Here is a 13,695-nt window from a genome sequence, read left to right on the forward strand (position 1 = left end):
ATGGATCCATGGTTCGGCGCTCAAGACATCCTCCGCTGTGACCTATGCAGGACTGATTTTGTCCAGAGCCGTTGTGAAGTCTGTCAAATTAAACTTTGCAAGGCTTGTGTTGGGGAACATCTCTCTGATTCAACCAAAAATCATAGAGTTGTTCCATACAAAGCAAAGGGTCCAGATCCTAACTATCCAGAATGCCCAAATCATGCTCCAAAACTTTGTGAACTTTACTGCGAGGAATGTGACACTCCTGTCTGTTCTACCTGCATCTCCTCTGGAAAGCATCAAGGACATAAAATTTCAGATGTTCTACAAAATCTCATGATCAACTCCGAAACAAAACAACTGGAGAAAAATCTGAGAGAACTTGACGAAAAGATTTGTCCACAATATGAAGAAATTTTCTCAGAGTTAAATTGTGAGATAGCCAACATAGCAGCCCACTATGAGAAGCTGACATCAACTATTACTGCTCATGGAGAAGACTGGCTCAGAGAAATTGAAACAATTATGAAGAAACTCAAATCTGAAATTGATGACATGAAAAAGAAACACCTGAGTGTCCTAACTAAGCAGGAAGAGGATATTACAAAGAAAATTTCTGAAGTGAAAAAGAGCATTGCTGAAATGAAAAAGATTCTAGAAAACAAAGACAGGTCCCTTATTTCCTCATACCAGTCCAGAAATGCTGAATTTAGAAGGTTTCCTCCAAAGCTAAAAGCTTTATTACCCAGTTTTTCTGCTCAACCAGTTCACAAAGATATTGATTGTCAACAATTTGGTTCATTGACAAAATTATCCATGGAAACAGTGGAACATAGCTTCATCATGGATACCCAAGAAGCTGCGTCTTCTCAACTTGTAAAATCTCCGCTTAATTTACCAGAGCTCGTCATCACCTTAGACGTTCTGGACAGACTACGTGGTGTTCTATGTCTCAATGATGAAGAAATCTGGACATGTGGGCAGACAAAATTCCTGAAACTCCACAACGTACCTCAGGGGGAAAAGGTGAAGTCAATCAAAACAAAGTCAGAGGAATGGCCAAATGACATAGCACTGACAAAGGATAGAGATCTAGTACCGTAAATCTGGAAATTTTTACGTCGATTTATTTTTGCGAATCTGGGTCAAAAGTCTGTTTATTAATTTTTACGTTTAAAATTTTTGCGAATCGATCGTCATTTGAACTAAAATATAAAAAGCTCTTAAAATTTTCTTAAACGTTTGTAAGTTACGTATGTACATACAATAAATTACGAATAAACATACAATATTAAAATACGCCAACGTTAAATAATCAGATAAGAATATGTGAAAAGATAAACCATCCAAAGTGTTGAAAGTTTTCATAACATTTTCATAAATCACACATGTACATAGAATATATATAACGATGTAATCTTTAAGTAATCTTTAGATAAAAACATTTTTTGTTGTCGATTTATTTTTAAGAAAAATATTTTTGCGAATGCAATGCATGCGCAAATTTGCTAAAAATTTATCTACAGCAAAAATTTCCAGATTTACGGTATATATCGACTCAGATAAACGTACTGTCAACGTTGTGAAGAATAAAGAGATACAGGAAGTGATCACACTGCAGGAATGGAAACCTAACAATGTCTGCAGTACATCCTCGGGAGACATCCTGGTTACAATGGACAAAGCTGAAACGAAACAATCCAAAATTGTCCGATACTCTGGTTATGTAGAGGTTCAAAAGATTCAGTATGATGACAAGGGTAAATCTTTGTTTTCTTCCTACTACCTCAAACACATCTGTGAAAACAGAAACCTAGATATTTGTGTAGCCGATCATTTAGCTCGTACATTGGTAGTAGTCAGTCATGCTGGAAAGCTCCGATTTAGATACACTGGCCACCCGTCCATAGCTTCAGGAGCATTAACACCATATGGGATAACGACAGACAGCCAGGGCCAAATCCTGACATCAGACTGCGACAGAAGTTACATTCACATCCTAGATAAAGATGGACTGTTCCTCCGTTACATAAACAACTGCAATCTTCAGAGCCCATGGGGTTTATGTGTGGATTCCAGAGATTATCTTTTTGTGGCCGAGCTGAAAAGTGGTGAAGTGAAGAAAATTAAATACATGAAAATATTGTAAACAAATCATTGTATACAATATTTCTTTTCCAAAAATGACTGTATATGGAGAACTGGTCGGCAACAAGGTAATGATGACACTCAAGCTTTCCGTATTTTTTTTTTAAATTAAGGTTTGTAATTCCGTTTTCAATTTTTCTTTTCAAATTTACACCCACTATTATGGTGTTACATTATGATTTCATTGGAACGGCAATGTAATAAAAATTTATAGTCAGTGAAGTAGAAAAGTGTAATCTAGTAGTCTGACTCCATTGATACAGGTATTTCTCATTTCTCACTGCTCAGAAATGTATGAAAAATTTTGATTTTGATTATTAGGATTAGTATTCATTTAGGAGCGTTTTACCCTTTATATATTTACAAGAATACAGAAACTGTAGATTTAATATTAAAAAAATAAAAATCATTTTTAAATCATTTATAAAGTCAATAGACTCATATAAGGTTATAAAACTGTAGATTTTTACTTGTTATATTATGAATTGTTCTCTAACTATATTTACAGATCAATTATTTAAGGCTAATACAAGATAGTTAAACTGTTATTTTTACCTCTTATATTAGAATTTATTGACTTGTGATTATTATGTATAATGTTTGTATGTCAAAAATAAAGGCTAACTCAAAACTGTAGATTTTTACTCCTTATATTTGATATTATTGTCTCATTTTTATAGGTCAATCAATCATAAACAAATAATTCTGACAAAAGGAAACATCTTTCATCATTCTGAAAATGTACAATTTTCTATCCCAAAGAGTCCAAAACACAAACATGAATTGATGGGAATAAAGCCAGAACAGTGGGTGAGAATTACAAAATATGAAATAAATCTGTATTCTTGAGTTGCTTTTATGCTTGAAATAAAATTTGCTTCTGGAAGATGCTCTGTCCAATTAAAAACTGTGTATTTTTCAAAACTATGTAAAATCTATTTAATAAAATGATTAATATATTTATTAATTTGGTTTCAACACCATGAAGTTGTAAAAATACATTATTTATTCTGTAAAATACAAATACTTTCAAAATATCATTTGTCACATGGTATGAAGTCTTTGACCAATTCAAAATCATATATATATAATAATTATGGTTTGCGCATGCGTTAGAAAATGGACGGTCGGAAATTTTGAGAGAAGATATTTGTTTATTTAACCGTGATATATCTTGTTTTTGAGGGATATTAGGATAACAGTGTATGTCAGAGGATAATAAGGATAATAAGAGACGATTATCTTCAGACGGTTTCACACCTAAACCGGACAGTAAATCAGCCAAAACAGGAAGGGTGGTCAATGGCGGGCATGTTGACAAAGGCACATTCATGAATACACCACCGCCTTCACATTCGAACACTGCGCAGCCTGCATGGGTAGATCAACTCATGATTCGAATCACCAAGACCTTGACACCAAGATCTCCAAAATCGATAAAGTAAGTGAAGATTTGACCTTACTTCGCAATCGCATTTAAAATATCCAAACTAGAGTCGGTCATCTGGAGAAGTTTACCGGGAACTTGGGGAACTCCATGGGGGAAATCAAGAAATCTCAGATGTGCCTAAAAGGCGATGTTGAAGAAACGGTGAAGGAAATTAGGGAATCGAAGTTAGTGAATGAACAATTACAAGGCAAAATTACAGATTTGCAGGCAAGAAGTATGAGAGACAATTTACTCTTTTTTGGACTGGCAGAGTACCGTGGAAATGGCAAGGAGAACTGTACAAACCTCATCAATGAATTCTGTGAAGCGGAACTGAATATCTATGGAATAAAGGCGAACATTGAGCGTGCCCACAGGATCGGAAGATATCTCAACAACAAAACAAGACCTATTGTTGTTAAATTCCCTAGAGAAATTGTCGAGAGGCGGAAAGCCTTAATGCCCGTTCTGCAGATGGTGTTAGGACAAAACAAAAGAGCAGTGATGAAATACGACAAACTTTACATCGATGGTGAACTGTACAAAGGAGAGATGGGGGACACTGAGACTGGCAGAGATGGGGGACACTGAGACTGGCAGAGATGGGGGATACTGAGACTGGCAGAGATGGGGGACACTGAGACTGGCAGAGATGAACAAGAAGATGACGAGCCCGTCGAGACACTAACGCAGGGTGCTGGAAATTGGGGAGGAGTCCCAGTATAATATTGACGAATCGATCGACTTGTTTACATCACGTTTGACTGACCTTATGCGACCCTATTTTGAAATTAACAAAAGGACCCCAAAACCAGTTCATAACACAGGTGGAACAAGTTCTTATTCATGTTTGAAACCACCAGACAAACCTTGGTTCAATGTAGAACTCAGAGAAAAGCATAGGATATATCGTTCAGCACTCAGCCGTTTTAATAATACGAAAAACAGTGTAAATCATTTGAATTTAATAGAAGGTAAAAGAAATTACAAACGTTTAGAAGCAAAACTTAAGCGCCAGTATTTACGGAAAGAAGGCGATTTACTGGATCATCTCCGTAAAGACAACCCAAAAAATATTTTATAAGCATTTTCGAAAAAGAAAACAGAAATATACATCAATTGATTTGGAACTGTTCCGAAGGCATTTCGAATATTTATCTACATCTAGTACTAATATGAATAACGATACCCCAGTGGACACAGGAAATACTGTGTTTGAAGAATTAGATATTGAAATTTCCGAAAAGAAATATCGGATGCTATAGATAGTCTTAAACGAGATAAATCTCATGGCTTTGATTTTATTTTGAATGAATACTTTATAGAATTCAAGGATATATTTTTGCCATATTTACATATTATTTTTAATCGTATCTTAACATCTGGCTATTTTCCAACACAATGGTCTAATGCTGTAATAGTTCCTGTTTTTAAGAAAGGTGACCCTGATGACCCCAATAATTATCGAGGTATAAGTCTTATTAGTTGCTTTTGTAAATTGTTCACCTCAATACTGAATAGAAGGCTAATACTGTGGGCATCCTCTAATAGTGTTATTACAGATGCACAGTTTGGTTTTCAACCTATGTTAGGTACTACAGACGCAGTATTTGCACTACATTGTCTTGTATCGCAAGCACTCCAAACTAAGAAACGATTTTACTGTTGTTTTGTTGATTATAAGAGGGCCTTTGACTCTATCATTAGGGAAAAATTATATAGAAAATTGAAGTATTAAGGTATACAAGGGAAGCTACTTACAATTATTCGTTCCATGTATTCTAGAATTAGAACCTGTGTAAAATCTTCTGATCGTTTTTCTAATTTCTTTGAAAGTCATGTTGGTCCTTTACAAGGAGAAGTTTTATCTCCCATGTTGTTTGTATTGTCCGTTAATGATCTTGAAAATGAGTTCATCAAACAGGGTAACACGCCTACTGAATTAGAGTTATTAAATCTCTATCTTTCAATGTATGCAGATGACATGGTATTATTTTCAGAATCAATTAATGAAATACAAAGCATGTTAAATACACTACAATTATATACACGTGATGAGTGGGGTCTAGATGTAAATGTATCAAAAACTAAAGTTGTTGTGTTTAGAAATGGTGGGAAAGTCCGCACAAATGAGAAATGGCTTTATAACGGTGAAAATAAAGAAATAGTGGACCAGTTTGTTTATCTAGGCATTGTGTTCAATTATAATTGTAAATTTTTTATTACTCAAAAACAATTAGCGACACAAGGTCGCATAGCTATGTTTGCTCTTAAATCAACCATGAAACAGCTTTATTTAAACCATTGTACTTTGTTTTCTATTTTTGATACTTATGTGTGCAGCATTTTAAACTATGGATGTGAAGTTTGGGGATCCCACAAAGGCCAGGACATTGAAAAGGTTCATCTTGAGTTTTTACGATATGTACTTGGTGTCCGTAAAACTACAAACACAACTATGTTGTATTTTGAGACAGGACGTATACCTATGTATCTTATTCGTATTTATCGAATGTTTAAATTCTGGTTTAAATTATTGCAGTCTGAAAATTGTATATTAAGAGCTTCTTATGATTGGTCGTATTGTATTTGTTATATGTGGAACGACCAGAGGAATTTAAACAGTCGTATTTGTTTGCCGATTATTCGGCAAAGACTTAATGACCACTTCATACAAACCTTATATAGCAAAATGCATATAGAATCAAAATGTTATATCTACAAACATTTAGTTGATAATTTTTGCTTACGGTATTATTTAGAAAAATCAATACCAAAGCTGTACAAAAAATGTATTTCCAAAATGAGGTTGTCCTCGCATAATCTATTTATTGAAACGGGTAGGCATAAAAATATACCAAGAGACAAAAGATTTTGTAAAACATGTACTACTGAAATTGAAGATAAATATCATTTTATACTTGTATGCCCAGTGTATACGGCATAACGATCAAAGTTATTGAAAAAGTATTATTGGTGTAGGCCATCCATGTACAAATTAATACAGTTATTAAGTGTGAACAATGTAAAAGAATTGTTTAATTTGGGAAAATTCATTTATAAAGCCCTTGCGCTAAGAAATGATTTAAACATATAATGTTGTGTCACATGGTTTATATGTATGTATATGATATAGATTTATAAGGACTGGCCATCCATTTTCGTCTCCTTTGTTATAAACTTGTAATACTGCTATAAGACGTATGTCTTCTGCAATAAAGAAATTGAATTGAATTGAATTATTCTTGAGATGATGATGATGAATTCATCCATGTTAAGTCAATTTCCTTGAGGCTTAAGCAGCACATCTTGATAATTATATATATATATATATATATATATATATATATATATATATATATATATATATATATATATATATATATATATATATTTGACCTCCTAACTTATTTGTAATCAACAAAGTATTATTAAATCATAAATAAATATTGTCACATAAAATAAACCCCAAAATTTAAATCTTTACAGTCTGTTCTCTTTTTACTTCCTATAACCAACCTCATTATAATTTGCAAAAATAAACATTTATTTAAAATAAAATTTCTAAAGATACCCTGTTTATTAGGAAAAATGATAACAATTTCAGAAGGAAAGCAAATTTTATTACATATGGTAATAATAAATACAGTCATGATAATATTGCAAGATTGCAAAATATTCATATTTTAAAAATACCAAGATATTGAATCCAAAATAATCATTATTCAAAGCAATATGACACTAGCATACATGTCTCTCAAAATACATTGTAATGCAAAGGATTTTACAAAAAGGTATAAATTTGGGAACAATTTGTTTAAAAATATAATTGTATTCTAATTATACTTTTCTATCAAAATCAAATTTTTAAGACAATGGCTGTGAAAGACTTTCAAAATGCAGTGTTTAATACATATAATTTCAAACATTTAATCTCAGTGTTATTGAATTTCATTGGCTAGACATATGATTAGAAATACAGAAAAACACGCTTGTAACAAAGTGCCAGGGATGGATGATTTAACTTCTTTATAAACATAATTCAGTATATCCATTAAGTTTACAATATATTTTAAAGCCACGGGGAATAAAAATTCCTTATAAGCGTGTTTTCCTGTAATGATTTGGTTTTTCATTCGGTAAAAAAAATATATAGTGCATTTCATTCCATCTAAGTACACATATATCAGAAATCTATCATAGCTGGGTCTATTTTCCTTCTGTCCAGCTGAACTTTCTCTACTTTTTCAGACAAACAACCGCTATCACATGTACAGTTTTCACATTTTTGTTTGGTGTTTGTTGATCCCAAGCTTTCTGTTGTTGATGCATTATCAGTTGTCTCTTTTGAAGTGTCCATATTTGTACCAACGTCAGTAGCTTCTGATTTCTGAGCCAACATTTCATTCAGCTAAATATCAAACAACCATATGAATTTATTCATCTTAAAATGAAGAAACCTCTCAGAAAATTTATTATTTTTTTAAAATAAATATGCCCTTTAGCCACACACCAAAAAATAAAAACATAAACAAATATTGTTTTGTGCAATAAAAAAACTCCCAAAAGATAATAGCTTCACAAAAAGATGAATATTAAAATTTGTCTGGAATATAAACACCTTTTAAATATTTATTTTTCAAATGCTTACATAAACTTAAAATAAATAAACCATGCTAATAGAAAAATGAAACTACATGAAAAGCACTCACCCTGCGTCTCTCTTTGTGACTTTTTCCAATTCCAAGTCTGTGAAGGAAAAAAAAATCAATGACTAATTAGAATTATCTACAAACAATTCCATATAGATCTGAACAGTTTATACTAAATTTATGCCCTGTTAACACGGAGAGTTTAATTCGAATTAAACGTAGTTACTGCGAATTAAATTTGATCCGTGTTCACACGAAGAATTTAATGCGAATTAGTATAATTCGAATTAGTTTACTGCGTATTATATTATTTCGCATTAGCTCCATGTGAACACTAAGCGAGGCTAATTCGAATTAAATTTTGACGCATGCTTAAGGGCAGAATTAGGTCACAGGCCACAATTTGATGGTCAAATAAAGGTACTTGTGCTATTTCTAAGTGGAAAACAAAGGAAAACTATGCTAATCACTAAAATGTGTACAGACACTATGACATTATGTCAAATGCATATATGCTCTGCACAATATGACGTGATTTGTAAATGACGTCGTAGTAGCCTCACTGAATAGACTTGTTGTAGAAACAAAATTATAATTCGCATTAGTTTACTTCACATTAGCTGTCGTGTGAACACAATTTAATTTGCATTAGTTTAATTTGCAACATTTTACTTCGCATTAATTTACTGCGAAATAAACTCTCCGTGTGAACATGGCATTAGTACATGTATTGACACATCTATTGATTCTGTTGAGTGAATACCTTGGCAGTCCTCTATTGAGTCCCTCCAGTAGAATACAGGCTTTACACAGGGGGTTACTGGAAATGTAGCCACACCTCTCACAGGTACCTGTCAACAGAAATAATACATCTGACAAGCACATCAACAGAAAGGATATTTCTAACAAGCACATCTACAGAAATACATCAGAATGCAGGGGCCATCAAATTCACAATTTTGGAAGAAGCACCCTTGTTATAATAACCATCTATTTGGTTTGTTTGCTTAATGTCCATGAGCAGAGAAAAAGATTATTAAAGAAATAATGCACTTTCACTATACAATCAATAGACCCCCTCCCCCACCCTCTAACAGAACCCGTTCCTGGGGCCACAAATTTCACAATTTTTGAAGAGGCACCCTTAATCATCAGAATGATGATTAATACATTAATATACAGGGGGAGAGAAGAAGATTTTTAAAGAATTTATGCATGTTCACTATATGATCTTTAGAGCTAGTGGTGTTCCTATCATTGATTATAATCGAAAATTAGTCGATTGCTGGCATAATCCAAGCTCTCAATTACAAAATTTTTAGTCTGATTAATCAGGTTATCTTTTATTTTACAAGTGTAATAGTTTTTTTATGTACATACTTTGGATTCTACAAAATGAACGAAGAACCAGCTGGACCACCACAGAAAGTTGTTATTCACCCACTCTTACCATTTAATATACTAAATTGACAGACTTTGTAAATGTCCGCTTAAAATTGATAATTAGTTAGTTACAGTAGTCCGATCACCCATTATGAAATTCTTACTGATTCCCATCACTATTTAGAGCCCCACCATAACTCCTGACCAATGGGCCAAGAATTTCACATTTTTATTTTGTAGAGAGCTGAATGCTTATTACAATTATTTCAACAGTTTGACGGCTTGATGTCCAAGAGTAATGAATATTTTTAAAGATAGCACTAATTTTCATGGCATAAGCCCCACCCCTAAGGCAGAGGGACAGGGACTATGGAATTCATAATTTTTGTTCCTCTTCACCCATAGGTACTATATGCCAAAATTACTTGAATGGTTCAAGAAGCTGAAAATGTTCAAAAGTTTTAAATTATCACCAATGCATAACCCTTATCGCATGAAAACAGATGAAAACATATGTAGAAGCACAAATTTTCGTGGGTATAAAATTTCTTGATTTGTCATCTAAAATGGTTTCATGGGCATTTAATTTCGTTGTTTCAAAGGTAACCCTATGCAATATATATACATTAGAAAATTTCATGTGGGATTTAATTTCATTGATAATTGTTAACAACAAAATAAACGAAATTTAATCCTCAATGAATACATGTAATTGTGCTTTTACAGTAACAATAAGTCACCTGAGTGACTTAGGTGACCTTAAAATCAACCACAAGCATATATTTTGAACATGTATGAACTTGTTTAATAATCCAATTTCATGGTCTTTTTGACTTTTAAAATTATGCTAGCAAAAACTAAACATTCATCAGAAAGAGGTACCTTGTACTGGTAGTTTCACTGCTTTCTTCACAGACAGACTCTCTCCAGAGTGAACGATATCTGAAATTATACAAATCACTACTGAGACAATTTATCTTCTCAAACTGTTAAAGAAATGGACATTTTATTATATATCCTTAAATAAACTAATTCTCCATTGTACTTATTGATTTTAACTGGACGTGCTGTGTTTGTTCAGATAAATAAGGATGTTTTTTTGGGGCTAGTTGCCAAAATACTCTAAAGAGGTACTTTTGTTGTATAAATTGTAATAGGTGTCCAAAATACACCCTCAAATGCATTGCTTCTTCTTACAATAATAATGTTTTTTGAACTTGAATGTACGAAATTTTGACCTACCAATTATAGCACTTGGTCGGATCTTTTCTAAGTCTTTTATGTAAGCCCTTGCAAATCCCCTAGAGACAGTAAAAAAAACCCAACAAAATAATGAAGAAAAGCTTATGGACAAAAATTAGAATGATACTTTGAACATATTACATTATTATACTTTCATGTTAAATACTAAAATCTGATTGGTTTAGAGGCATTTAACAATCCGTAATGTTACCCTCAGCATTAGCAACACACTTGACATTACGAAAATATCACATGCGTTCAAATGATGCGCGTACGGTTCACCGTAGAATTCTCAAAACGTCGGTTGTGCGTTTGCAACTGACGCGTCGGTTGACAATGGTTTTCCTTGGGGTGTCAATTTCAACTGTTACCCTCAAAAACGTGCACTATTTATATAATGACATACCCTTATCTTACCTATAAGCATTAGGTGAATATATACACTCTGTGGAGAAATAATCCAGCTTCTTAAAGTAGGCATACCTAGTAAACGGAAACAATATATATTATGTACAGTTGAACTTCGATATCTCGAACACAGATATCTCGAATACCATGGATATGTCGAAGTCATTTTGAAGTCCCATTTGCTTATTCCTTAAGTATTTTGAAGTCCCATTTGCTTATTCCTTAAGTATTTTACCCTGGATATCTCAAATCCTCCATTACCTCGAAGTATTTTCATGGTCCATTTTAGTTCGAGATAACGAGGTTTGACTATATTCATGTTTTCCTTAATTTACTGACATGTATTCTCTAAGATATAAAAATAAATGTGTATAATCTACAAACATTCTATAGTTCAGCAATCGAGAAAGGTTAAAACCTATAGTTTCTCCTGCCTTACCAGTGGTGGATTTATCAGTTTTCATATGATCTAGAGGTTTGACTTACATGACTATCTCTTTCTCGTATGTATACTTGAATGGTTTACTTCTGGGAAGGGCTCCCTCAGTGCCCTGTAATAAAGATCATAGTCTGAAATTATCTTGTCAAGTTCTTCAAACTCACATTTAAATATTTTTTTTATACCTTTAAAAATTTTTTCCTATATAAATCTATACCCAAAAAAGTGTAACATTTCCAATGTTTTACTGAGCGGTCCATAAAAAATCGATTTTTACTACTGAGTGAATGATTAGGGCTTTGAAGGAGAAACTGTCCTAGTCATTGCAAATAATTTCCAAAATAAAAACCTCTCAATGATGTTTTTACCTGGTACTTCTACCATTTCTAAATCATTAGGTTCCAATTTGTTATCAGTTTATCATTCATAACTAAGCATGACTGCATTCAAGATCGTACATGTAGCAGCTAGCCTAACTGCTAGGTTAGATATCTACATGTAGGTCATATTGAGCACACTGTATAAATAATGCTTATCATAGCTAGGCTAGCATATCGTTCAAGATTGTAGCAGCTATGTCAAGCTAAGTAGCCACTATGATCTTTAAGGCAGCCCAGATTTATAACAGATTTTTCTATGTTTAGCTACTGATCTGTAATTTACATCTGACACTGATGTTTATTTTGTTACCGTGGTGATGGCTGTACACCTCTGTAATCTTCCAATGTCACCTCTCAGTACTGTAATTATAAACAAAATCAAAATTTATCGCACAAATTTAAAACTTTATGTCATTATGAAATCATCTTTCTTCTAACCTGTGCAAAAACAACATCAATTGTACAATCATGTTAACAAAAATATACAACTGTACAGTCATGTAAACAAAATTATAGAGTCCACTTTTCAAACATACATATAAATGACAAACCAGTGTACTACATTATAAGACAATCTGAAACATTTCAATCAAAAAGTTAATGACGAATTTCCAAACATCTTTCTGTGAAATCACTCATTTTTGAGAGATTTTAATTTTTGTTGTTTTTCATGGTATGAAAAGACCCATGAATTCATGTCTGCAATGTGAAAACTGCACACTGCAGTGTAACGTTTCTCCTTTAACCATGAAATCATATCCCTTCTAACCAGTAATTTTTCATCAAATCTTGAAAATTTGACCCCACGAAAATAAATGATTTTACAGTACCTGTTCATTTTTAATACCGTATATACTCGCCTATAAGTCAGTTTTTTGGGAGTTAAATTTTGATCCAAAACTCATCATCCGACTTATACTCGAGTTATAAAAAGACTAGTATTTTAGTGGGTCAATCCCTTCAACTTAAGCTTTAAGAATACAACCGACTTATAGGCGGACCGACTTATAGGCGAGTATATACGGTATGTTTAACTTACCATTCATAATCACAGTTTCAGCTATATCATCTGCATTGTGTCCTGAAAATTAAAACAGAATATTCAAAGACAAACTCTAATCAAAACTACTTGTTCAAAAGAGGAAAATGGGGAATAGAACAGGTCTTGAAATTACAGAGTAAAGGAAATGGATAAAACTTGTTTTTTAACCCACAATTATTCAGATTTCTTTCCACCTTTACTTACCATCTTAAAAGATGTTATTTATATGTTTTCATGTGACATTTTGCAAAAGGTATAGGTGTATCATTATCTATCCTTCACCTTACAGTGCCTGTTACTATTGTATCCACTTTCATAAGAAGGGCACCTCTATCTACAGCCTACTGCCTACAAACTAACCAGTTACTATCCTATCCACTTTCATCAGAAGGGCACCTCTATCCAAGGCCTGACGCCTGAACACACCACAGAATGTACCTAAAAGTATCAGATATTTTCACAGAATTCACCTCTGAATCACCAGACCTTTAAAACTATGGACAAATCTCAGTATTTAAAGTTTGACTGCCTGTGCAGACAACATCAAGATATCAAAGAGTTTGAAACTTCTCAAATGCTGACTTTCTACC

The 13,695-nt window shown here is 33.0% G+C and overlaps 2 protein-coding genes across 2 annotated transcripts in view; one reads left to right on the forward strand and one right to left on the reverse strand.

The window, feature by feature from the left end:
- On the forward strand, nt 1-3,575 carry LOC133201452 (uncharacterized). The gene is made up of 3 exons (XM_061337254.1): nt 1-1,082; nt 1,522-2,093; nt 3,379-3,575. The coding sequence occupies exons 1-3, from the start codon at nt 1-3 to the stop codon at nt 3,573-3,575; spliced, it is 1,851 nt and encodes a 616-aa protein (XP_061193238.1).
- Nucleotides 3,576-7,745: 4,170 nt separating this feature from the next.
- The window catches only part of LOC133201479 (cytoplasmic tRNA 2-thiolation protein 1-like), a 319,235-nt gene continuing 313,285 nt past the window's right edge, over nt 7,746-13,695 (reverse strand). Inside the window, exons 6-15 of the mRNA XM_061337281.1 lie at nt 13,466-13,543; nt 13,103-13,144; nt 12,374-12,423; nt 11,731-11,795; nt 11,254-11,319; nt 10,837-10,895; nt 10,477-10,536; nt 8,975-9,062; nt 8,272-8,308; nt 7,746-7,970 (exon numbers count right to left, since the gene is read on the reverse strand). Coding sequence (XP_061193265.1) covers nt 7,746-7,970; nt 8,272-8,308; nt 8,975-9,062; nt 10,477-10,536; nt 10,837-10,895; nt 11,254-11,319; nt 11,731-11,795; nt 12,374-12,423; nt 13,103-13,144; nt 13,466-13,543 — 770 coding nt within the window. The remainder of the gene's footprint in view (nt 7,971-8,271; nt 8,309-8,974; nt 9,063-10,476; nt 10,537-10,836; nt 10,896-11,253; nt 11,320-11,730; nt 11,796-12,373; nt 12,424-13,102; nt 13,145-13,465; nt 13,544-13,695) is intronic.

Source organism: Saccostrea echinata, unplaced genomic scaffold (genome assembly GCF_033153115.1).
Source record: "Saccostrea echinata isolate AGI-Se365-2 ecotype Australia unplaced genomic scaffold, CSIRO_AGI_Sech_v1 ptg000044l, whole genome shotgun sequence".
Taxonomy (NCBI): Eukaryota; Metazoa; Mollusca; class Bivalvia; order Ostreida; family Ostreidae; genus Saccostrea; species Saccostrea echinata.